General features: G+C 36.1%; 1 protein-coding gene across 1 annotated transcript in view; it reads left to right on the top strand.

Annotated features, from left to right (window-relative positions):
• Positions 1–26,382, top strand: part of LOC123556480 (uncharacterized) — a 122,844-nt gene that overhangs the window by 68,937 nt on the left and 27,525 nt on the right. The window contains exons 25-38 of the mRNA XM_053544436.1: positions 718–896; positions 1,314–1,460; positions 4,709–4,847; positions 9,195–9,349; positions 9,800–9,935; positions 10,383–10,565; positions 13,269–13,423; positions 14,466–14,695; positions 15,521–15,669; positions 20,291–20,487; positions 20,967–21,097; positions 21,964–22,016; positions 24,154–24,327; positions 25,486–25,536. Of these exons, the coding sequence (XP_053400411.1) occupies positions 718–896; positions 1,314–1,460; positions 4,709–4,847; positions 9,195–9,349; positions 9,800–9,935; positions 10,383–10,565; positions 13,269–13,423; positions 14,466–14,695; positions 15,521–15,669; positions 20,291–20,487; positions 20,967–21,097; positions 21,964–22,016; positions 24,154–24,327; positions 25,486–25,536 (2,079 nt within the window). The remainder of the gene's footprint in view (positions 1–717; positions 897–1,313; positions 1,461–4,708; positions 4,848–9,194; positions 9,350–9,799; positions 9,936–10,382; positions 10,566–13,268; positions 13,424–14,465; positions 14,696–15,520; positions 15,670–20,290; positions 20,488–20,966; positions 21,098–21,963; positions 22,017–24,153; positions 24,328–25,485; positions 25,537–26,382) is intronic.

Raw genomic sequence — 26,382 nt, 5'->3', positions numbered from 1 at the left:
GCTAGATTAATCAGGATTCTGCCAATTAGCTGGACACCTCAATATTGCATGAGTATTTAATGTCTTAGTTTGTAAAAATGGTAGGTCTTACTTCCTAGCTAAATTAATCAGGAGTCTACCAGTTGACTGAACCGACCAGTATAGTAACATCCTTGTGAAAAATTTAAGCTCATGAAAATATTGATTTTTCATAGTTTAATAAGAATTGAACATGTTGCCTTTATGCTAATATATTTTGAAAGTTTATTATTGTAAGAATGTATCAACAAATATTGAAAAAGTTTTAGTGTCTAAGAATACTCCAGAACTGAATCAAATTGGGGTTTGATTATAAATTGTTAAAGGAAAGATCATGCTCCAGTATAATTTCATTAACCCTTATCATGCTGGACAAGATTGATTCTGCCCTTATGACCAGTTAGATCATGATCAGCCTGCACATCCATGAAGTCTGATCATGATCTGCACTGTTCGCAATTCAGTCAGTACCTTTTTGGTAAGCACCTCTTTTTAGAGTTAATGGTACTGTCCAAATTGAAAGATGGACAAGTTCATTATAGAAATTTAGCAGGGTAAGGATTAAATATTGAAACTTTGAAAAATGAAGAATTGTTAAGAATCAGTTCAATTTTTAATTTTGTTTCTTGAATGAATCCATTTTTTCAAATGCATATAATCATTGCATTAACACTAGCCATTCTACCTTGTTTTGTTCAGGTTGTAATGGGGTAGCATTAATGAGTGGAAAACATCATATTGCTGATAAACAGTTAAGTGCATCATCAGTACTTGATAACCGACACACCGTCAGTAGATCTCGTCTAAATCTCCCGGCCAATGGAGCTTATGGCGGAGCATGGATACCCAAATACAGTGATAAACAGCAATATCTGAAGGTACTTTACAGTTCTTACGAAGTTCCCTTCATCATTTTTATTGTCTTGAGTTCTCATATAGGTACAAAGCCTTTATGTGTCACACTTTTGCTTTGATTGTTGAAAAACGGCTTAAAACCCAAAACATCCAAACAAATCTTGCCGAAGAGATTTTGTAGGTTGTACATACTGTTTCAGCGTCTTAACGATACAGATGTTTTGATTTTTTGTATAACTTTCTAAAATTATATCATGTAAATGATGACCAGGCTTAGTCTGCTTCAGCAGATGTTTAGTCTTAATAATACAAGAAGAGCTTGTAAACTGCGAGTCGTCTAGGTCAATAAGATGAAGTGTTTGACAACTGTTTTCATTCTGTGTGCTCAACATTATAAAAAATACCAAAATGTCAATCTTGAGGAAATGTTGTGTTTTCAGGCAGATTTGGGGTTTGCGATACAGATTACAGGAGTAGCCACCCAGGGTGCATTTGACTCTGGGGACTGGGTGAAAACATACAGACTTAGTTATTCCAGTGATAATGTTAAATGGGTGTATTACTATGAATTAGGAAGCAGTCCAAAGGTATGCTGAATTCTTTGATTTTAAAAACTTGTAATATGTTTGAAGTAGCTTTTAAAAGGGTGTTTAACAGTGATCAATAGAGAGGCTTGTAATTTGCAAATAGAACTTCTGCATCTGAAATGCTTGGTGAATGAAAGTGAAAGTAGGTATTTCTGAATGTCTACTGCATTAACATCATGTGACCATCTGCATATCATTTTATACAATATTTTGTAATCTAACTCAAAATTCTGTTGTTTTTTTATTGGTTACTTTTATTGACTCTTTAAGTAATAAATATACGTCTTCCTACACAATCATTCAGATATTGTACCCAGCATGTGGGGACTGGAATATGTAACTATGAGGTGTGTTCAGAAAGTCTATGGACAAGACGCACATTACAAAACATGTAACTTTACCCTTACAAAAAGACGCAAAAGTGTTGATTTGGTCAGTCTACAATCAATATTCAACTTTTGGCACTCATTGCATCACTGCTAGTACACTAAAACGTTGCTATAGCAACACTACCTCGCCTGCATGCAGCACTTCGCATTTTCAGAAAAACGCATATGTATAACTTTTCTATTGTAGTCTGCATAAGCGGCAAAATGCGCGAAAAAATGAATCATATCAAATGTGACGTCATTTAACGTTTTCAGCAGTTATTTTGAACGTCATCTGCATTGAAGCATGTTCTATTAGCATCAAACAAATCGCAAACAATATTCAGCTATGGCAGCAACATTACACAATGAGCAGCGCTGCGTGATAAAGTTTTGCGTAAGTGGAAACGTGATATCGATGGATACACACAAATTAATGCAGAAAGGAAATTTCATGTTTCAAGAAGTTTAGTGTTTAAATGGCATAAAAGATTCTCAGAAGGACTTGATGATATAAGTGACAAACAGAGGACAGGGAGGCCTCGCCGAAGCGAGAGTGAAGTTAAACAGGTGCACGAAATCATTTCAGAGGACAGGAGGAGATCAGTGCGGGAAATCAGTGACATTACCGGCATTAGTGTAACTGATGTTCATAATATCCTAACAGAGGAGCTTCGCATGGGCAAAGTGTGTGCGCGCTGGGTGCCACGACTCCTCTGAGACAACGAAAAGGAAACACGTGTTAGATTGTCGAAAGCATTCATCGACAGTTATGAAAGGGAGGGTAATGATTTTCTTCATCGTGTCATAACTATGGACGAGACTAGGCTTTATCTGTACGAGCCCAAATCAAAACAACAGTCTATGGTTTGGAAACACCCTCAGTCACCACCACCAAAGAAGGCGAAAACCTGCAGATCATCGGGGAAGTTCATGTTCCTGTTCTTCATGGACTCAGATGGGATGCTCCTGCATGTCATGAAAGTGACGGCATCAAAGTGCCGCATGCATGTGATGGTACATGAATTGTGTACTATGTACTTCAAAAACTGTTTCATGTAATTTTGTCATTTTTAGCTCATCTGATTTTTTGAAAAAAAATGATGAGTTATTGTCATCACTTGAGCGGTTGTCGGCGTCGGCGTCGGCGTTGGCGTTGCCTGGTTAAGTTTTATGTTTAGGTCAGCTTTTCTCCTAAACTATCAAAGCTATTGTTTTGAAACTTGGAATACTTGTTCACCCTCATAAGCTGACCCTGTATAGCAAGAAACATAACTCCATCTTGCTTTTTGCAAGATTTATGGCCCCTTTTGTACTTAGAAAATATCAGATTTCTTGGTTAAGTTTTATGTTTAGGTCAACTTTTCTCCTAAACTATCAAAGCTATTGCTTTGAAACTTTGAATACTTGTTCACCATCATAAGCAGACCCTGTACATCAAGAAACATAACTCCATCTTGCTTTTTGCAAGAATTATTGCCCCTTTTGGACTTAGAAAATCAGTTTTCTTGGTTAAGTTTTATGTTTAGGTCAGCTTTTATCCTAAACTATCAAAGCTATTGCTTTAAAACTTGCAACAGTTGTTCACCATCATAAGCTGACCCTGTACAGCAAGAAACATAACTCCATCCTGCTTTTTGCAAGATTTATGGCCCCTTTTGGACTTAGAAAATATCAGATTTCTTGGTTAAGTTTTATGTTTAGGTCAACTTTTTCTCTTAAACTATCAAAGCTATTGCTTTAAAATTTCCAACACTTGTTCACCATCATAAGCTGACCCTGTACAGCAAGAAACATAACTCCATCCTGCTTTTTGCAAGATTTATGGCCCCTTTTGGACTTAGAAAATATCAGATTTCTTGGTTAAGTTTTATGTTTAGGTCAACTTTTTCTCTTAAACTATCAAAGCTATTGCTTTGAAACTTGCAACACTTGTTCACCATCATAAGCTGACCCTGTATAGCAAGCAACATAACTCCATCCTGCTTTTTGCAATAATTATTGCCCCTTTTGGACTTAGAAAATCATTTTCTTGGTTGAGTATTATGTTTAAGTTGACTTTTCTCATAAACTATCAAAGCTATTGCTTTAAAACTTGCAACAGTTTTTCACCATCATAAGTGGACACTGTACATCAAGAAACATAACTCTATCCTGCTTTTTGCAAGAATGATGGCCCATTTTATACTTAGAAAATCATGGGTAGGACAATATTTCTATTACACAAAAAAAATCAGATGAGCGTCAGCACCCGCAAGGCGGTGCTCTTGTTTAAACATGTACTGAAATTTTAAATCTGCTTATGATGATGTAAAATACAGATATGTCTCTCAAAAAATATGTTTATTTCTGGCCTTGTCCACGACATTTCTGAACATACCTTGTACATGAAGAGACTATATATTTATTTGCCTTATTGGATCAAACATGGTTATATGGTGACAATTCTGAAAGCGAATGATAGGTCATCTTCTGTGACCCTCTATGGCTACCTGAGGGCTACACAAGGTACCTAAATATTGGCCAGGACCTAACTTACATCTACACATACTATGATAGTTAGTTTCTCAAACTTTCGAGTAATTAAATACCATATAACTGGCACTAATGCTCTTCTGTAAATAACACTTATAGTAAAGGGGTACATTGATATTTGCATGCATATCTAAATTAATGTGTTGTAGTTACTTGACAATAGCTTGGAAAACATGTTTATATCTACATTAATACATGTATGCATATCTGTCAGTGTATTGTAAGCGCTTGACAGTAGCTTGGCATTACTTTAGAAAACATGGTAGTAAAACAATGACTTAATGGTACAGTTTGTAGCCAAATATACATGGATATATGTATACATAGATTGTTAATTTATCATAGGTATTTGATGGTAACTGGGAAAACAAGATAGTGAGAAAACATAACCTGTTGATACCATTTATAGCCAGGTATATACTGATATATCCTCAGACCTGGAACAACAGAATCGCTCTCAGATGGGAACTTTATGGCTGCCCTGGTATGTATATTGTGGGCTGAGTGGGAAACTATTATAACTGTATATAAATAAAGAACAAGGTACAACAGTTTTGTGCTCAGCCCTCGAACTTTAATTTCTATAAGCTCCATTTAAAAAGGTAAGATATTACCAGATTATATATCCATAAGTTTAGCTTGCTTTTCATCACTTATGTACTTGTCTGTATTTGTACAGACTTACTTGCATTGTGCTAATGAAATGGTATTGATTTTACTGCAGCCCAGTCCACAGACACTTGGGGTTCGGACCCCCACATACCCCATTCTCCTCCGCCCTTGGTTAAGTTTAGCCAATATTTTTAAGCATTTTACCATGTACTGAGCATAGGTGATGATCATAAAATGCATTTTATTACATTTCAGCGTGTTTTTTAAAAAAAGTATTTTACCATCAATGCTCTCAATATTACAAGATTTGAAACATTGCACGAACACAAAGTAGCCAGTTAAACTTTTAAATGAACCCCTACCAATAAATCACTGGTATCAATCGTCAGATCTGTTACCATTCTGTCAAATGACACCGGTCCCGCCAACTGTCAATTGTATTCCAACGAGAAATCAATAATATAAATTAATCAATCTACTTTCTATGGAACACTTCCTTGAGAATTGATCCCAGCTTTGAACTGCGCATATCGTTGCCGGGTACCAAAATTGATACCGTTTTGACTACATTATACCGGATTATTGCTTCAGCACGTGTTACACAAGGTTTGTTTACATAAAGAAGTGATGATCTGGTTTAACATAGCCGTTAGAGTATCAATTTTGGTACCCGGTGTATGACATGCGCTACACAAAGCGAGGGTCCAGCGCAAGCGTTCCCATTGTTCGTGCGATGTTTCATATCTTGTAATATTGAGAGCATTGATGGTTAAAATACATTTTTAGCTCGACTATTCGAAGAATAGTCTAGCTATTCTACTCACCCTGGCGTCGGCGTCGGCGTTGGCGTCACACCTTGGTTAAGTTTTTGCATGCAAGTGCATACAGCCATCAATTAAAGGCATATAGCTTTGAAACTTATTTTTTCTTTTTCTAGGTCAATTACCAACCTCTCTGGGTCAAGTCCCATAACTCTGACATGTTTTTTTAAATTATGCCCCCTTTTAGACTTGGAAAATTTTGGTTAAAGTTTTACATGCAAGTTATTATCTCCAAAACTAATGCAGATACTGATTTGAAACTTCACATGTGTCTTCGGGGTTATAAAACTAGTTGATAGCAGCAAGTCCCATAACTCTGACCTTCATTTTGGCCAAATTATGTCCCCTTTTGGACTTAGCAAATTCTGGTTAAAGTTTAGCGTACAAGTACATACAGCTATTACTAAAAGGCATATAGATTTGAAACTTATTTTTTCTTTTTCTAGATCAATTACTAACCTCACTGGATCAAGTCCCATAACTCTGGCATGTATTTTGGGCAAATTATGCCCCCTTTTGGACTTTGAAAATTCTGGTTAAAGTTTTACATGCAAGTTTCTATCTCCAAAACTAATACAGATATTGAATTGAAACTTCACATGTGCCTTCGGGGTTATAAAACTATATGATAGCAGCAAGTCCCATAACTGATATGCATTTTGGTCAAATAATTCCCCCTTTTGAACTTAGAACTTTTGATATTTAACCTTTTTGGGTAATATTTTCCTGCTTCTGGGACAATATTTCGAATAGTCGAGCTTGGCTGTCTTACGGACAGCTCTTGTTTAAAAACACGCTGAAATGTACAAAATGCATTTTATGATCATCACCTATGCTCAATACATGGTAAAATGCTAAAATACATTGGCTAAACTTAACCAGGGGCGGAGGAGAATGGGGTGTGGAGAGGTCTGAACCCCAAGTGTCTGTGGCCCAGTCATGTAACATTTAGCCTTGATACACAAAAAGACTTACTTCCATATGTAAGGACCTTGAAAAACTTCTTTCTTGCTCATTGGCATTGTGATATGAAATAAAGTCTATACTATCTCCTGACAATTTTCATAGCAGTTTAGAAGGAACACTTATGCCTAGTAAAATGCGCAAGTCAAAAATATTTAAGGTATTAGATCACTAATAGTAATGTTTAAAAAATGGCCTTTGCTTGGTATATTCTGAAAGGTAACTGTGTTTTGCACTATTTTGCAATTTTTAAACAACTTTTACCGTGCCGTTTTTTATAAATTTTGTATAACTTATGGTATTTCCACAAGCTCAAGTAGAGACAAATTTCAAAGTGATAGCCACTATCCAAAACGTTTGCAGAGAACTCAATTTACCATTAATTTTAATGAAAGAAAATCAGACTATTGGTAAACGATTATAAAACACAAAATAAAAATGTCAATATCATGTTTTCTATGGTGCCTCAAGTAAACGGATTTAATGAGACAGAATTCATACTTCAACATTGAAAAAATAAGGTCGAATGCTGTGTTTCTGTTTTGTATTTTGCTTACTCCATTTAAAAATAACCTTAGGGCAGAAGTAAAACCTACCTAAATTTCTTCCACAATATATAATCTAAGAGTGAAAGCAAAATAGAGAACTTTCACAGTGGGTAACTCCATATTTTGAAAGATGTGTAACTCTACCCCTTCTGTTTATGTAGTAAATTCACTTTGAACACTAAGAAATCGCTTATAAGATTCATCTTTTTCCATTTTTAGCTCGACTATTTATAGAATAGTGAGCTATTGCACTCGCCCATGCGTCGGCGTCGGCGTCCGCGTCCGCGTCCCGATTTTGGTTAAGGTTTTGTATGTAAGCTGGTATCTCAGTAACCACTTGTGGGAATTGATTGAAACTTCACACACTTATTCACTGTGACAAACTGACTTACATTGCACAGGTTCCATAACTCTATTTTGCTTTTTTACAAAATTATGCCCCTTTTTCGACTAAGAAATTTTTGGTTAAGGTTTTGTATGTAAGCTGGTAACTCAGTAACCACTTGTGGGAATGGATTGAAACTTCACACACTTATTCACTGTGATGAACTGATCTACATTGCACAGGTTCCATAACTCTATTTTGCTTTTTTACAAAATTATGCCCCTTTTTCTACTTAGAAATTTTTGGTTTAGCTCGACTATTCATAGAATAGTGAGCTATTGCACTCGCCCATGCGTCGGCGTCGGCGTCTGCGTCCGCGTCCCGATTTTGGTTAAGGTTTTGTATGTAAGCTGGTATCTCAGTAACCACTTGTGGGAATTGATTGAAACTTCACACACTTATTCACTGTGACAAACTGACTTACATTGCACAGGTTCCATAACTCTATTTTGCTTTTTTACAAAATTATGCCCCTTTTTCGACTAAGAAATTTTTGGTTAAGGTTTTGTATGTAAGCTGGTAACTCAGTAACCACTTGTGGGAATGGATTGAAACTTCACACACTTATTCACTGTGATGAACTGATCTACATTGCACAGGTTCCATAACTCTATTTTGCTTTTTTACAAAATTATGCCCCTTTTTCTACTTAGAAATTTTTGGTTAAGCTTTTGTATGTAAGCTGGTGTCTCAGTACTTACTAATGGGAATGGATTGAAACTTCACATACTTGTTCACTATCATGATCTGACATGCACTAAGCAAGTCCCATAACTCTACTCTCTTTATTTTCAAAATTATGCCCCTTTTTCGACTTAGCAGTTTTTGGTTAAATTTTTGTATGTAAGCTGATATCTCAGTATCCACTAATTGGAATGGATTGAAACTTCACACACTCGTTCACTGTCATGATCTAACATGCACTGTGAAGGTCCCATAACTCTACTTGGCATTTTTACAAAATTATGCCCCTTTGACTTAGCAGTTTTTTGTTAAGTTTTTGTATGTAAGCTGGTATCTCAGTATCCACAAATTGGAAAGGATTGAAACTTCACACACTTGTTCACTGTCATGATATGACATGCAGTACAGAGGTTCAATACCTCTACTTTGCATTTTACAAAATTATGCCCCTTTTTCAACTTTTGTATTCATTCAATTGACAAGGCTGTTGAATAGTCGAGCGTTGCTGTCCTCCGACAGCTCTTGTTGTACAAGAAATCAGTAATAAGTCTTGAAAGAAGTAAAAACATACTAGAAAAAAAGGAAAATAAGGGGAAAAAAATTTGGTCCCAGTAGGGCTTGAACCTACGCCCCCCTAAGAATTGCAGTAAAAGTAGGTTTATCGTAGGAATTGAATACTCTTCAAAAAGGAGGTTCTCTATTAGTGATCTAATACCCTAATTCAAATCCATGTAAAATATTCAGTGATAAAGTTTTGAGAATTTTAACAGTGCCTTATTATTTAGATGATCACAATTTTGTTGACTTTCTGTATATAGGTGCTGCCTCAGGTGTTAGAATTGGTTGTTTTGCTGATGATGATCATGACCGAGACCTTCCCTTTGAGCCTTACACTGACCCCAGGGTGGGAATGTGGCCCCCAATGTGTGTGGACCATTGTTTCAGAAAAGGTTACTACTATGCAGGGTTACAGGTAATGCTACATTAAAATTTGTATATTTAGGTGATCAGAAACTGGTTTGTAGTCAGCTAAATTTTGTTTAGTCTGTGTATTATTTATAAATGTTATGCAACAGTTTTGTTTAACTTTGCCCACAAGGCATTAACGTCTGTACCATATAACACCAGTTAATAAGAATCAGTGAACTAACCAAATGATACTAAATGATAGGTCACTGAATTTAAATGTGAATTTTCTCAGTAAATATTGAAGTGTTTTTCTTGCTTTTATGTATGATTTGTAATCATGAAAAACTTGGTAACTAAATGAGAAATAAATTTACTTGTACAAACACAACTAAGCATCTTTTCAGCCAAGTGGTGTGCAAAATATTGCTTTGGCTGATAAAAAGAGAGAAAATATTTGGGATCTTGTATCAAGCAAAAGAATAAAACTACAATAAAAGATTATTATTTACTTCAGGACCAGTTTAAATGTTTCTGTGGTAACTCATATGGCAAGTATGGTCCAGCAACGGACTGTAAACTCTCGTGTTTTCCAAAGACAAACTTTCAATGTGGAGGACCAACTTCTAACATCATCTATACAACAGGAATGTGTAAGTTTCCCTTTAGAAACTTCAATTTCCCTGTATGAACAACCTGTTGAAAGTTAACAAATTACTGGAAAAGTTAGGTCATAATATTTACTTTGCTTCTGCATTTTCAAAGATAGAGTAATTCATTGATGGATCTTCATCAAATTTATTACAAATTTAGATCACTATAGGGCTATTGTGCAGTACATCTTTCATCAGGATAATTTCTGTTACTGCAAAGTTATCACCCATTTATTGTTTTAAAATTAATAGATAGATCTGGAAATTGAATACCTCTTAAAATAACCTATTCTGCTGAGAATATAAATTAACTGAATTTGCTTGTTAGTAGAACCATTAATCGACTGGAAATATCTAAACAAATAATAAAAAGTAATTTACTTAAATGGCTTATCAGAGTGTTTGGTGTTTGTAATGTTACTTGGAAGCTGTCTGTTCACATTATAGCACCAGAATTCAAGATCTGTCCAACCAATTGGAAGTCTTACAATAATCGCTGTTATATACTGATCTTGGACAAGCAGTCATGGTACGATGCACGAGCTAGCTGCAAGTCTGAGGGTGGGGATCTCGCCTCACCCAATAGTCAGGCAGAGCAGGACTTTGTCTTCAGTCTGCTTCAGTATGCAAGTAAGCATCTGTTTGAAACTTTTACAATTATATTGTTTTTTTCTTTTTTAAAAACTTACGATGTTCAAGCAGGTTTGCCATAAATTCATGTATGAGAATATTGCAGGTGACTTCACATTGGCATTTACTGAGGACACAAATGTTCATTTATACGTGTACAAATGTTCATTTTTAGGTGTCTGCTTCACTAATCACAAGTTTATGAAGATAATAGCTTATGTTATCTTCCTGTATGTAAATCTGTTATGAGCTAAGCCCGTATACATACTACAAGAATATATTGTAGGGCCCATTAATCACTAAATAATTTATCTCTTGTACAAGTAATTAGTGCTTTGCAATATTTCTTGAACTTGGAAGACCCATTAATTTTAAATGGAGGGAAATCATGACAGGTAAGTAAAAGAGATGGCCGAACTGATACAAAGTTTTTATAAATATCAAATTTAATTTTGGACATTTAAAAAGTGAACCATTAGTGAAAACATTGATTGAGAAAAACTCTAGTTATAGTGATACATATACAGTTGAAGAACAAAGCTACTTTAAAGATATTATTTCAGAAATATTATAAATCAGTCATATTTTGCAAAAGTTTTGAATAGGGTTAGTACAGCTGTGTTATGAAAAAGATTTTCTAATATGTGACCTTGTGATAATGTGAAAACACTGAACTTGCTGATGTTACTATTCCACTGGAGTACTATATGATATTTATTATTGAATTATATAAAGTTGGCCTTTGAGCCTATCAATCAATTAAAACATCATTTTTTCTGTTGTCCACACTGTCATGTTTATTTCTTAAATAAGCCCAGCATAAATTGTTGGTTGTATTACATCTCAATACATTTAATGAAAAAATATAAACAAAATACCATAGTGGGCAGGTGCTCCTCATCAAAATCTCTTTATCAGAGCATTTGACAGCACAAACTTGCAAGAAAAATAGGAAGAGTTCTAAACCCTACAAGATCTTGTAGCCGAAAATTATCTGGTAGCTGCCACTCAAAAAGACACAATTGGGGACACAATGTACTCTCTACACTATACAAGTTGCCCTGATTTGCATGGATCTTGTTGCTAAGTGTGTAGTGACACATTACATAGAGATAGTTTCTGAGTGACACCTTTGTTGTATGTAGGTTGTTGTGTGACACCTGTATTGGACAAAGGTTATTGCTTAGTGACACCTGTAATGTACATAGGCTGTTGCTGAGTGACACCTGTGTTTTAAAGAGGTTGTTGTTAAGTGACACTTGTGTTGTAACAAAGTTGTTGCTGTTTGACACTTGCATGATGTAGAAGTTAACTCTTGTGTTGTTTAGAGGTTGTAACATATAGACACCCATATTTAATAGATGTTGTTTCTGTCAGTGACTCTTACATTGTATAAAAATTGCCGTCAAGTTACACTTGCTTGTATAGAGGTTGTCGCTAAGTTTCACTTGTTTTGAACAGAGGTTGACACTGTGTTACACTTATGTTGTGCAGAGGTTGTCACTGAGTTACATTTGTGTTGTACAGAGGTTGTCACTAAGTTACCCTTGTGTTGTATAGAGGTTGTCACTAAGTTACCCTTGTGTTGTATAGAGGTTGTCACTAAGTTACCCTTGTGTTGTATAGAGGTTGTCACTAAGTTACACTTGCATTGTATAGCAGTTGTTGTTGAGTGACACTTGTGCCATACAGAGGTTGTCACTAAGTGACATTTGTGTTGTACAGAGGTTGTTGCTAAGTTACACTTGGGTTGTATAGAGGTAAATGCTTAGTTACACTTGCATTGTACAATGTAACTTCCGAAAACCAAATGACCTCCGGACCAGCCTAAAAGTTCGGTATTTGGAAGTTTCCGGAATTCAGAAGTTTGAAAGTTTGTGGGCAAAGTGGACATGGTGCACAAGCGTTATGTTTTCTTACACGTAGGATGAAGGAGGTTATTATCCTTTATAATTTTACAAGTTTATATCAAGTAATTAATTAAATGAGCGCCACTGATAGATAAAATACCATGTTCTTCTGCCTACTTGCCGTAGGCATTTTTTGATTGGTGACACTTTTAATCCGGCAAAAAGTTTGCTGTTCAGTTTTTGGAAGTAAATTTTAGTGTTAAAATATAAGCGGTCCTTCAAAAATCGTCCAGTTTTCAGAATTCGGAAGTTCTGGTTTTCAGAAGTTAAAAATATATAGAGATAAGAACAGAAAAAAATGGGACCTTGAGTTTCGCACAGTTTTCAAAGGTTTCCGGTTTTCAGAAGGTCCAGTTTTCAGAAGTTCCACTGTATAGAGGTTGTTGTTGAGTGACTTGTGTTGTAAAGAGGTTGTCGCTAAGTTACACTTGCATTGTATAGCGGTTGTTGTTGAGTAACACTTGTGTCGTTCAGAGGTTGTCATTAAGTTACACTTGTGTTGTATAGAGGATAATGCTTAGTTACGCTTGCATTGTAAAGAGGTTGTTGTTGAGTGACACTTGTGTTGTACAGAGGTTGTTGCTAAGTTACACTTGCATTGTATAGAGGTTAATACTAAGTTACACTGGCATTTTATAGAGGTTGTTGTTGAGTGACACTTGTTTTGTATAGAGGTTTACACTAAGTTACACTTACATTGTATAGAGGTTGTTGTTGAGTGACACTTGTGTCACAATCAGCATAATTTCAAAATTATGACGAAATATATTTAAATTCAGCATATTACTTTCAGATGGTCAGAGTACTTGGATAGGTTTTAATGACATACAAGATGAGTCTGTGTTTAACTGGGCTGATGGTCGGCAGGTTAAATACACAAACTGGGGTTTAAACCAACCAAGCCATACGGCTAATGCCAACCAAGATTGTGTTCTAATGCAGAACAAAGTAAGTGCACATGGCAAGTAAGTTAATGCATTCATACTATAGTACATTACAGTCAAACCTGTCTATATAGACTACCTGTGGGAGAACCAGATAGAGATGTTTATTTACAGATGGTCTTTATTCAAAGGTTGAAATATTGTAAATATCAGTTTTAGAAATGAAACTTGTGGTCACTAGAACCAGGTGGTCTCTGTCAACAGGTAGTCTTTAACCTAAAAACACTGCTAAACTTCTATAATTAACTTGTCCATCTTTCAATTTAGACAGTACCATCAACTGTTAACAGAGGTACATATCAAAAGGATACTGATTGAATGGCAAACAGTACAGATCATGTTCAGACTGCATGGATGTGCAGGCTGATCATGATCTGCACTGGTAGCAAAGGCAGAATAAATCATGCCCAGCATGATAAGTGTTAAGAAAGGTTTGACTGTCTTTACTGTCTCAAGATTTAGCGGGTCCTTCAATTGATTTTCAAAATCTTTCTGTATGTTTGGCACAACAGCTTTGACCAAATACACTAATTTCAGAAAATTGTTTCATCACTTGTTTACACTGGTGAATGCATGGAGGTGGGGGTCTTGACTCTGTTGCACTTCTTCCATTGATGAAACTGTATTGTTGGTTTATAGCACCCTAAAGGATGATCAAGTAATGCACTCTATTGTGTTCTAAAATGGCTATAATGTGCGCTTGTTTCAGTGTGAAGGTAATTGCGACAAAGTTTTATGTTTGTTCAGGAACCTGTCACGATGAATCTTTAATGTTTGCTTGCTGTAGTTGGAAGGCTACTCTGATAAGTAAATATTTGTTTCTTGTAGTATTCCATCAACATATAGAATGGAAACTTTACACTGCAGTTCTGATAGCTGCTAATAGAATTTGTAGGTTAGCAAGTTTATTTGTTAATTTATGAATGTTGCTATAATTAGCTTACACTGTTTTCAGTACAGCCAAGAGACTGGAAGAATAGAATTTATATGCTTATTTGTCCCTGTCAGAATGCTGCCTTGATTTATCTGCACTGTGTTTGTTTTAGTCTGGAGGCTGGCAGGACGCATCCTGTGATGTCAGTCACATGTTTGTGTGTCAGATGGACAAACAGCGAGCTAGTAAGCCAGTTGCTACAGTAGTACCTACTGGGTGCCGGACTGGCTGGGATGGGTACCGGTGGTCCTGCTACCTTTATGGGGATGCCAAAAGGACTTGGCAAGAGAGCAAAGCAGTGTGTGAAACCTTTGGAGGATCTTTGGCTCGGATTGGAGATAGGTAAGTTTATAACAGGGAAAATTTGAAGGCAAGTTATTGAAAGAGAAAAAGAGATGAAGGTGAGTTAAGTTCAAGGAATATTAGAATGTAAGTTTATAACAGACAAAAAGTGAAGGTAAGTAAGTGACAGAGAACATTTGAAGGTAAGTAAATAAGAGGCAAAAATTGAAATAAGCTAAGGATTTGTATTTCTCTGTAATCTGAATCTACAATGGTGTATGGGCCGGAGGCCTAAATCACAATAAAGATTTGTTTGTTTTTGTTTGTTTGTAATCTGAATCTACAAATGAAGACGTCTTAATTTAGAAGTTTGTATGGTCCATGCATTAAACACGAAGTAGTTCATGCCTGCATCAAAACGTCCCTAAAATGCTTAAGATGAATTTAATATGGCATTTCATACACAGAAGTTAATCCAGCCTAAGCATTCCAGGTCAATCTCAGTTATTATGCATTATATTTAAACATACAGAGCAGTGGTCTGTGTCATCCATATATAAGACTTTACAAAGTGGCACATTTATTTCTGTTTTGTTAATAATACACCCTGCAGAATCTCTCGGCTGATTTTCTTATTTCAAAACAATTTCTTCTGTCAGTACCACAGAAACCTTTTACAGAACTTACACTATCTTGGTACAGACATTCTGCTTGTCATGACATGGAGAACATTCAATATCAGTCTTACGCATGCATTATAGGTAATAATTTTCCCCTATTAAGAGGCACAATATTTACCTCACTTGAAGGAAGTTGTCTTTTAAAAATGTCAAGCAGATGTGTATCTACCTGCGAAAATCTCAAAGAATGTCCTTGTTATTTCAGATATGAACAGTCATATTTATCAGGTGTGCTGGGTGCCAGAACAGGACAATATTGGATAGATGTAAATGATCTAGCACAGCCGGGAACCTACCAGCACACTGTTGGAAGACCATCCCTGGCATTCACCAACTGGGCAAAAAATAAACCAGGTATGCTAGCATTGTTTGCAGTGTTGTTACTTTATCAATCTGTGTATGTGTACTAACAAACAGCCTTGAATGAAAAAGTTTATTTAACCATTATAAGTTACCAACCTGTTTAAAATGGTTCATGCTATATTTCATTTTATTTTTGTTGCCTACTGAGGTTAGCTTGGTAGATAAAGCAAAACTGCCCTGTTAGCTTTGTAGATATAACAAGAGTGCCCTGTTATAGATATAACAAGAGTGCCCTGTTACAGATATAACAAGAGTGCCCTGTTACAGATATAACAAGAGTGCCCTGTTATAGATATAACAAGAGTGCCCTGTTACAGATATAACAAAAGTGCCCTGTTTATAGATATAACAAGAGTGCCCTGTTATAGATAGAACAAGAGTACCCTGTTATCTATGCAGGTAGAATAAGACTGCTCATTTAGCTTTGTAGGTATAGCTGTAGTGCTGAGTGGGGAAGTTGTAAATTATACCCCCATAAAACAAGTTGGGGTGTGTGGGGGTGGGGGGGAAGAAGTGAGCTTGTCAGTCGGTCTGTTAGTTTTCATGGGTTCAGGACAAAAAGGTCAAGGTCACAGTGACTCGGAGCAGTTAAATGGTTCCCGGATGTGAAGACATCATTAAATCCATTTCAGACATTTTTTAATTGCCTTAAGTAAAAGTCACATTGTGATAAACAAACATAGGTCTAGAGATTTCATGGTTAGGTTTATTATCCCCCAACGAAAGTTGGAGGGATATAGTTTTGGCGTTGTCCGTCCGTCTTTCCGTTTGTGTCGGGATACTGGTTATATGACCCAGGGAAGTGCCTATGCCTTTAGTATCTTGAACAATGGTTTGGGTCCAATCGCTAAGGTGACTATGTCTTAGACTAGCTGACAAACGATGTAGAATGTCCTTTGTCAAAACGTAAAGCTGGTGAGACCAAATATCTCAGATACAGAATTTTCCTCTGGTTACCTTGCCTAAATGATTCATGTACCAATGATTCGTAAATGATTTTAATTATGAGCTAGTCAATTTCAGGGATCAGTCAAATCAATAAATATTTCAAACTAACAATCTTCAATTAAAAATGATTAGCTCGAACTCCTATAGGCTGGAGACTGGTCTTTTTGTTGAAGTTCCCGTCAGACAATATCTTTGAATCAACAACATAAGAGTCCTATCGCGTAGGTGCTCGGCCTCTGTCCTCTCTGCCCCGGCTCCTGGATGCTCAGCGCCTAGATGCTATCATATGTAGCATTCAACTACCATATAGGTATATCCCCGATGCCTTGGCTGTACTTCCCCAGTAATGCTGAACCGTCTGTAAGCTGGAACTCTCTTACTATCTCAGTAGATTACCAAACTCTGGGTCTCTGTCTCAGCTTCCCGATGCTCAGCCTATATATGCTATCGTATATAGCATTCAACTACCTTAAGGTAAAAGTTCTATGCGCTGGCCCTATAGCTCGAAACCTGGTTGAAATTCTGCATCTCTTCTTTAGTCTACAAACTTCCAAAGTCTTCTTTTTAATAATTTATCCGCCCTGACAGGGTAACTACAATAGTCTCCTTATCAAGGTACTGGGATAAATTATTAGTTGAATCCTCGATGTGTCTTCTTCAACCGCTGGATACCGAATGAGCTCTCTGTCGTCCATCTATCTATTTATACCTCAGCAGACGTGCTATTTTTAGAACTTGTTTCTGATTGGTCCAAATTCAAACATAACGTTTTACAACGAGTACTTGCTTTATCAAATATCTGGTTCCCTTTAACTTTTGTATATGACATAAATTGCGAAGCTGGGACCCAGCCATCCACATAATGAACCCAAATCAGTCATAAATGACCCAAATTCTATTATTAACAGCAATTCAACAATAATTATAGCAATGACAACCTGAAAAGGGAGTCAAGCACTATCTGTGCTTATGTGTTACGTTATAAATATATCAAATATACAAATTATTCTGACAGTCCGTCCATCCGTCCGGAGCCATATCTAGGAAATAGTTGGGAATATTTATATAACACTGCATTTTCATGTTCACCACTATGAGTTTTTGCGGCCTGCCAAGTTTCAGTGAGATTGCCCTAGTAACACCAAAGTTATGGCCCTTAGAAGTTTCTACTGTTAACTATATAGGGTACTATAAATATGGCAATTTCTGCATCATAACTTTTGATATATTTGATCTAGAACTATGAAACTTAAACAGACTTTAGATCACCATAATGTGGTTGTGAACACACAATTTCATTTGGATTTATTTTGTAAATTAAGAGTTATTGCCCTTTAATTGTATAAAAATCCACATATTTGTACATAACAGACATACCATTTGGCAGAATTTCATTTAATTTCTTTCATTCTTTTCCCTGAACATTTATTATTAACATGTGAAGTTGTTCACCCACACCTGGTCACCCACTTGCCTTGGTCACACCCCCTCCCCTTCCCAACCCCCCTCCCCCACGCTAAAATTAAAAAAAAAATTTCATGCCTTATTTTAGATTTTTTTCAAACCCTCCATGAATATTTATCAACATGCAAGTTGTACCATATCCCTCCCCCTGGCTCCTCCACCCAGTCATGCCCACCACTGATCATGCATCCTCTGCCCCCACCCAACCACTTCACCCTTTTTTTTTTGTGCCCCCCCATGAGTGGTGGGGGCATATAGATTTGGTCTTGTCTGTGCATCCGTCTGTCTGTCCGTCCGAAGTTCGTGACACACCTAGCTCGAAAAGTATTTGATATAAATTAATGAAACCTTGCATGAGTCTTTATCATGATATGAACTTGCGCACCTCCTAATTTTCGTCTGGCTCGGCCCCCTATTTTCAGAGTTATGGCCCTGAAATAGTCAAAAATGCACATTTTCACCTTGTGACATGCCTTGCTCAAAAAGTATTTAATATAGATTCATGAAACCTTGCATGAGGCTTAATCATGATATGAACGTGCGCACCTCCTATTTTTCATCTGGCTTCGCCCCCTATTTTCAGAGTTATAGCCCCTGAAATAGTCAAAAATGCATGTCGCCTAGCTCAAAAAGTATTTGATATAGATTCCTGAAACCTTGCATGAGTCTTAATCATGATATGAACTTGCACACCTCCTATTTTTCATCTGGCTCCGCCCCCTATTTTTAGAGTTATGGCCCCTGAAAAAGTCAAAATTGCACATTTTCACCTTGTGACACGCCTAGCTCAAAAAATATTTGATATAGATTCATGAAACCTTGCATGAGGCTTAATCATGATATGAACTTGCACACCTCCTATTTTTCATTTGGTTCCGCCCCCTATTTTCAGAGTTAAGGCCTCTGAAATAGTCAAAAATGCACATTTTCACCTTGTGACATGCCTAGCTCAAAAAGTATTTAATATAGGTTCATGAAACCTTGCATGAGGCTTAATCATGATATGAACTTGTGCACCTCCTATTTTTCATTTGGGTCCGCCCCCTATTTTTAGAGTTACGGCCCCTGAAATAGTCAAAAATGTACATTTTCACCTTGTGATGCACCTAGCTCAAAAAGTATTTAATATGAATGGTTGAAAACTTGCATAAGTGTTTATCATGATATAAACTTGCACACCTCTAATTTTTTGGCTGGCTCCACCCAGTATTTTTAAAGGAATGGCCCCTGAAATAGTAAAACATGCACTTTTTCACCTAATTATGTGCCTAGCTCAAAAACTATTTGATGTAAATTCAAGAAACCTTGCTGGAGTCTTTAACATGATGTGACCTTGCACACTTGGAATTCTTCTTGAGAATCTTAGCTCTTTTTACAGAGTTATGGCCCTTGAAATAGCCAAAATAGTGGATTTTTTGTTTGTGATGCTCATAGCTCAAGAAGTATAGGGCCTAGAATAATGAATCATTTTCATAAAATGTTTGTTGAGGCTATACCCCATTAAGACTGCAAACATTTGAATTATTGCCCCTTATTTGTGACAAATGTACCAGTGGGGGGCACACCCTGTGTCCTACAGACACATTCTAGTTTAATTTTCCATCAATATTTGTAATCAGCATGTGAAATTTTGTTTTCTCACCCGGCCTCCCGCCCCACCCCACCCCCTAAAAAAAATAAATATATACATAATATATACATATATATTATATTTCCATTCCTTTTTTTTTTAAATGTTCAAACCTTCAACATGTTAAGTTATGACTGCACAAACCTTGGCCTCAGCCATGTTCAAGATATCTTACTTGATTGTGTTCTCTTAAGGACATCTGTTCTTTTAAGTTCAAATGTACATGTTAAACAGCAACACCTGGTGCCAAACCACTCAAAGACAATATTTCGTTCCAGTTAAACTTCAAGCTCACATTTCAATTAACTGCATTTAATTCTAAAATCTAAGCTTATTACAGTAAGCATATCCAATTCAAAACAAATTCTTTAGTGAGGATCGAAGTATAATATATTTATTATGTACTCTTTAATTAAACATTTGTTTTCTGTTCAATTGATTTTGACTAATGAAATTATTTGCTTTTCTTATTAACATCCTTAACTTTTTGCTGGATATATTTTTTTGCCGTTCCTCACCACAAACCCTTTCGGCAGGGGATACCAATTCATCAAATTTACTTGTTTTTAGATGGAACCTCGCAGTGTGTTTCCATAGGAAGTGGTAACATGACCGGCTTATGGAGTAATCAGCCATGCACTAACAAGGCTGGGTTAGTATGTAAGAAGACCAGGGTAGGATACACTGCTCCAACCCTGCCCCCAGCAACAACCACACTCCCTCCTTGTGACCCAGGACTCATACAGACACCAAGCTATTGTTATCAGGTATCTAACTTTTATTCATTTCAAGGAGTAAAAGTTTCTTTAGCATATGAACAAAAGGCATTGAACACATTAGTACTGGTAGAATACAAAAATCATGTTTTTCTTTCTGGATATTTTATGTAACTGAAATACTATTGAAAAGTTATACCAAGCAAACTTTTCTCAATATACAGAAGGTAAACTTCCCGGCTTTTGGACCCAAAGTCATTAAAAACTTAAGTCTGAAATTTCAACCTTGAAAAGTGAAATTTTTAGCTTGATCTTTTTTTGCCAAATAGCTGTAGTTTTTTTTAAAAAAAAAACTTTGCTTCAAGATATTGCAAAATTTCTTACTGATGACAATAGATGATCATTGTAAAAAATTAATGGAAACTTGAATCTTATATATTTAAACTTTAGTGTACGACTTACATTTGTATTGATTTACAATTTCCTGTATGTTGTATTTTGAGAATATTGTGATTCTTTAATTACTATAGGTGAACAAGGTTGCCAGTCATCTAGAGCGCACCTGGGATGAAGCTCTGGATGATTGTGTAAGCAAGGGAGGTAATCTTGCTTCATTCCACAGTGCCGCTGACATAGACTATGTATGGAGAAACGCTCTTGTGTATGTTTTAATTATTGTCTTTTTAAACCTAACATTCACTATATTTTTTGAAAGTTTTGCTTGTTATGTCTTGTTCATTCCTAAAAATTTTTATAAAAATGGACATTTGGAATGTTCAAGTTATACGAGGGGTGTTAAAAAGATACACGGAAAACTGCTCTGATATTTTTATCTCTGGTCATATTTTGCTAAAATTTGAAAGTATGATTGGGAAGAACGTATTGAATGTGAATATTTAAATAACAGATTTCAAAACATGTCAAAAAGCTCATGTGACCAAATATTATTGTCTTTTAATGTCTTTACTGCGACTCGTCACCAGTACTCTCCTGACCGCTTTCAAACCTCTTCAACCACTAATAAAATGTTGTTTTCTGCATGGCATTTGCTCTTTAACTTATGTAGCATAGCATTTGTATTTTTAACTGATATATTTTATTCAAAACACAGGATATTGCCTCATGTTTCTATTTAACCATGGAGAATAGCATTTATTTATTCAATATCCGAAGAAAATAGATTTTGACATATCAAATAAGTATTCTCTAATTTGCATTATGCAACAGTTTTACTGATTTTTAATTGTACATGAAGAAATGGCAGCACTTTTCCAGGTACTTATTGAACATTTCTTCAGCCATGCATCATTTGTTTAAGTTTAAGAACAAAGAAGTAAAAACAAGAGATGTGTACCTAGTTGTAATTTCTCTTGAAGTCACTTTATTTAGAATTTATTTAATGCTTAGAAATTTATTAAAGTTCACTGTAAAGTTTGAAGAAAGCCTGGCAGAATAATTGTTATTTTGTGATTAATATGTAAAAATTTGTTTTATTTATTTTCTGATAATTCTTGTTTTATTATTTAGAGGAACATCAACATCATTTTGGATTGGTCTTAATGACAGAGCTTCAGAAAATGGTAAGTAATAAAGTATTACAACTAGTTCAACACAGTTGCATTTGTTGATAAGTTTCTTTGTTTGATAATTGAGTTTAACACTATTTTGCAACTCTGTATAATTATGAAATTGCATTTTAGTTATTTCTGGATTATTTATTATAGGATTATAATACAGTATCTTGATCTGCAGTGTTATATTTAGCATCACTGGATATTGCCGGACTTAGATCCCATGATCCACTTGCCCCAAATGTGATCAGGCAAGGCCGAAATCCCATGATGCTCTTTCCTTGAATTTGAATGGGTTAGGCCTATATAGATCCTGTGAAGCATTTGCCCCAAATTTGATTGGGCCAGGCAAAATCCATGAGAGCCAGATGCATCATTGCAGATCACGTCACTGTTTTAATGACCCTTCTGTTATATACTACTACCTGTTGCTGTATCTGCCAAAACTGATTATTACTTGAAACATAAAAGACTAAAAACTTTCTAAAATTGTGAATTTTTATGCCCCCGAAGGGAGGCATATAGTTTTTGAACCGTCTGTCAGTCTGTCGGTCTGTCAGTCTGTCCGCAATTTTCGTGTCCGGTCCATATCTTTGTCATCGATGGATGGATTTTCAAATAACTTGGCATGAATGTGTACCACATTAAGACGACGTGTTGCGCGCAAGACCCAGGTCCGTAGCTCAAAGATCAAGGTCACACTTAGACATTAAAGGATAGTGCATTGATGGGCGTGTCCGGTCCATATCTTTGTCATCGATGAATGGATTTTCAAATAACTTGGCATGAATGTGTACCACAGTAAGACGACGTGTCACGCGCAAGACCCAGGTCCGTAGCTCAAAGGTCAAGGTCACACTTAGACATTAAAGGATAGTGCATTGATGGGCGTGTCCGGTCCATATCTTGTCATCGATGGATAGATTTTCAAACAATTTGGCATGAATGTGTACCACAGTAAGACGATGTGTCGCGCACAAGACCCAGGTCCGTAGCTCAAAGGTCAAGGTCACACTTAGACTTTAAAGGATAGTGCATTGATGGGCGTGTCCGGTCCATATCTTTGTCAACCATGGATGGATTTTCAAATTACTTGGCATGAATGTGTACCACAGTAAGACGAAGTGTCGCGCGCAAGACCCAGGTCCGTAGCTCAAAGGTCAAGGTCACACTTAGAGGTTAAAGGTCATTTTTCATGATAGTGCATTGATGGGCGTGTCCGGTCCATATCTTTGTCATTCATGCATGGATTTTAAAATAACTACGCATGACTGTGTGACACAGTAAGACGACGTGTCGCGCACAAGACCTAGCTCCGTAGGTCAAAGGTCCTAAACTCTAACATCGGCCATAACTACTCATTCAAAGTGCCATCGGGGGCATATGTCATCCTATGGAGACAGCTCTTGTTGATGTATGGAATGTTGAAATGCTACAATTACATCATTTTTGATATCATATAAAATTTTGGCAACTTGCAAATATGAATCCAGAGGAGAAGAAGAAATGACAACAATTTTATCGAACACTGAGTTGAAGGCAGGCTGTAACTTTCTATGCCGTCTTTGATTCTGCAAATTATGGTTGACTGGTTCCCTGCTAATCATGCAAAATGAGCAGAGAAAAAGTGGTTTTACTTGACTGTGATTGGTAACTTTCTTCATATGGAAGTAATTGTCTGAGTGTGGCAGCCTGCCATATCTGAAAGTTCACAGTGTCTTCTATCAAATCCTAACAGAAAATATTCACTTTAGACAGGTAGTTGTGTTCTCTTGTACTCTACCTACTGAGCTTGTAGAGCATATAGTTGTATAGTGAAGCTTTCAGATTGCCATGGATACAAGATGATTGATGAAATTTATAGCATAACTGGTAGTATCTTTAAAATTCATCTTTATGATGAACATTTGACCTGCTTAAGTTAAAACAGTATTCTGCATGTATCCAGTGACAGCAGTAAGATTTTCTTAAATTTTGAAGATATCTTGAATTATTTTTATCTTATGCGAACATGTCATTTTTAGACATAAATCTTTGTGTCAGCTATTATTACAAATTTTGTAGTACGCCCAATTTATCAGAATTAAAATCCTAGGTGAATGAAAGAAATATTCTGTTCTTATAATGTGTATTTACATTGTTTAAGGGTATGTATGGACTGATGGAAGTGCAGTCAATGTTTTGAACTGGAATGTTAAACAACCAGACAATTACAACGGTTTTGAAGACTGTGTGGAGATGTGGAGTTCTACATCAAAATGGAATGATGCAGCATGTATGTCAAGGAATAACTGGATCTGCATGGTGAAAAGAGGACCAGGTAGTTTCTATTTCTAGCTATCATAACTATGTTTAAGTGTCAAAGATTTTGCTTAGGCTTCAGCTGCAAAGGAGAGAAGGGTTGTGGACTGGGCTGACTGCAAGCATTTTATTATGTCTCCCACCACACAGTGGTGTGGGAGACATATTGATTTACTCCTGCAGTGTGTGTCTGTCATAAATCTTGTCCGCACTCTATAAAGTCAAATATTTCTCATCTGACTGTCAGCAAACTTGAACAAAATGTGTTTGACCATAAGACCTCAGCCAAGTTCGATAACTAGCCAATTGGCCCAGGCACTTCGGAATTATGGCCCTTGAATTACTGAAAATCGGCCTTTCTACTCTTGTCCGCGCTCTAAGTCAAACATTTCTCATCAGATCTTCACCAAACTTGAACAAAATGTGTTTGACCATAAGTCCCCGCCCAAGTTTGATAACTAGCGAAAACGGCCAAGGCATTTCGAAATTATGGCCCTTGAATTACAAAAAATCAGCATTTTTATTCCTATCAGCACTCTAAGTCACACATTTCTCATCCGATCCTCACAAAACTTGAATAAAATGTGTTTGACCATAAGTTCTCAGCCAAGTTCAATAAGTAGCTAAATCAACACGGAATTATGGCCCTTGAATTACCGAAAAGCAGCCTTTTTACACTTGTACTTGCTCTAAGTCAAATAGTTCTCATCTGATCTTTGCCAAACTTGAGACAAATGTTTTTGACCATAAGTCCTCGGTCAAGTTCATTAACTAGCCAGAGGCACTTCAGAATTATGGCCCATGAATTACCCAAAATCAGCCTTTTTACTCTTCAAAGGTATATTAGTAGTGAGTAAACAGTATATAAAGACTGACTTACTATTTAGATGATTAGGCAGTTGTGGGAGATATGCACTTTTCTAAAAAGCATCTCTAGTTTTATTTACTTTATTCCTAGTTTGATTATTAAATCCTTTTTATTTTAGGACATTGATTGACATTTTTATTTTTATATTTTCTCTAATGAATATCTCTGTGAAAAGAAAGTATCTGTATTGTAGCCATTTTTACATTGCTCACTTGGGACATCTTAACATTTTCTGAGGACAAATAAAGAAAAGCACTTCTTTTCACTTTTTATGACCAAGATGCTTGACACATGCTGTATCCCTTTCAGGTGGACATTTTACAACATTGAAAACAGTGACAGCACCAGCCACTCAGTCTAGTAAGTTCATTGATATGCGAAATATATAATGCAGTCTTTAATATTTTGTTGCAGTTTCTTCATTTTTTGTTGAAAGGATCAGGCGAGAAGGCTTATTTGTAATATTTTTTTCCCTGTCATTAGGCATAACAAGTAATAGATTCTAAGATGAATACTTTCTGAGCAAATTATGATATTTAGTTTTAACAGATAAAGTTTACATTACATGATTCAGTCCGTAAACATATTGAGGAAAAATTATCACTGCTTTTTTTCTAGACACAGTCGTGGTAAATTAATTTTGTTTAAATTTTAAAACTATTTCCCCTTCCCATTCTTTGGTTATCTTTGCATGTCTTTTGCAACGGCCATGCCTCAGACTTTGTTACGGAAAGTAGTTTCTGATTCTACTTTTGTTTGAAATTGAATATTTATAGTTATTTAACAGACATAAGTGAGCCGCGCCATGCGGAAACCAATATAGTGCTTTTGCAACAAGCATGGATCCAGCGCAGTCTGGTCAGGATCCATGCTGTTTGCTTTCAAAGCCTATTGTAATTAGAGAAACTGTTTCGAACAGTATGGATCCTGACCAGTCTGAACGGATGCGCAGGCTGGTCTGGATCCATGCTGGTCGCAAATGCACTATGTTGTTTTTCTCATGGTGTGGCTCAAATGTTTCCTTTTGAAAAAAACAACAAAACAACAAAATTAATTTGAAATATCATGCCTCTTGGTATTGGAATTTATTTAATTTTGCATAAATCTGAAGGCATGTTCCCTTTTACATTGATCATTTTCATTGTTTTACCACCTGAAAGAGTTTTAATGTACCATTCACTGACATGATGTTATTTTTGTAATATT

The sequence above is a fragment of the Mercenaria mercenaria genome, chromosome 5 (genome assembly GCF_021730395.1).
Source record: "Mercenaria mercenaria strain notata chromosome 5, MADL_Memer_1, whole genome shotgun sequence".
In the NCBI taxonomy this organism is placed as follows: domain Eukaryota; kingdom Metazoa; phylum Mollusca; class Bivalvia; order Venerida; family Veneridae; genus Mercenaria; species Mercenaria mercenaria.
Note: the sequence above shows the minus strand (reverse complement) of the source record. Positions and strands in the feature narration are given on the sequence as shown.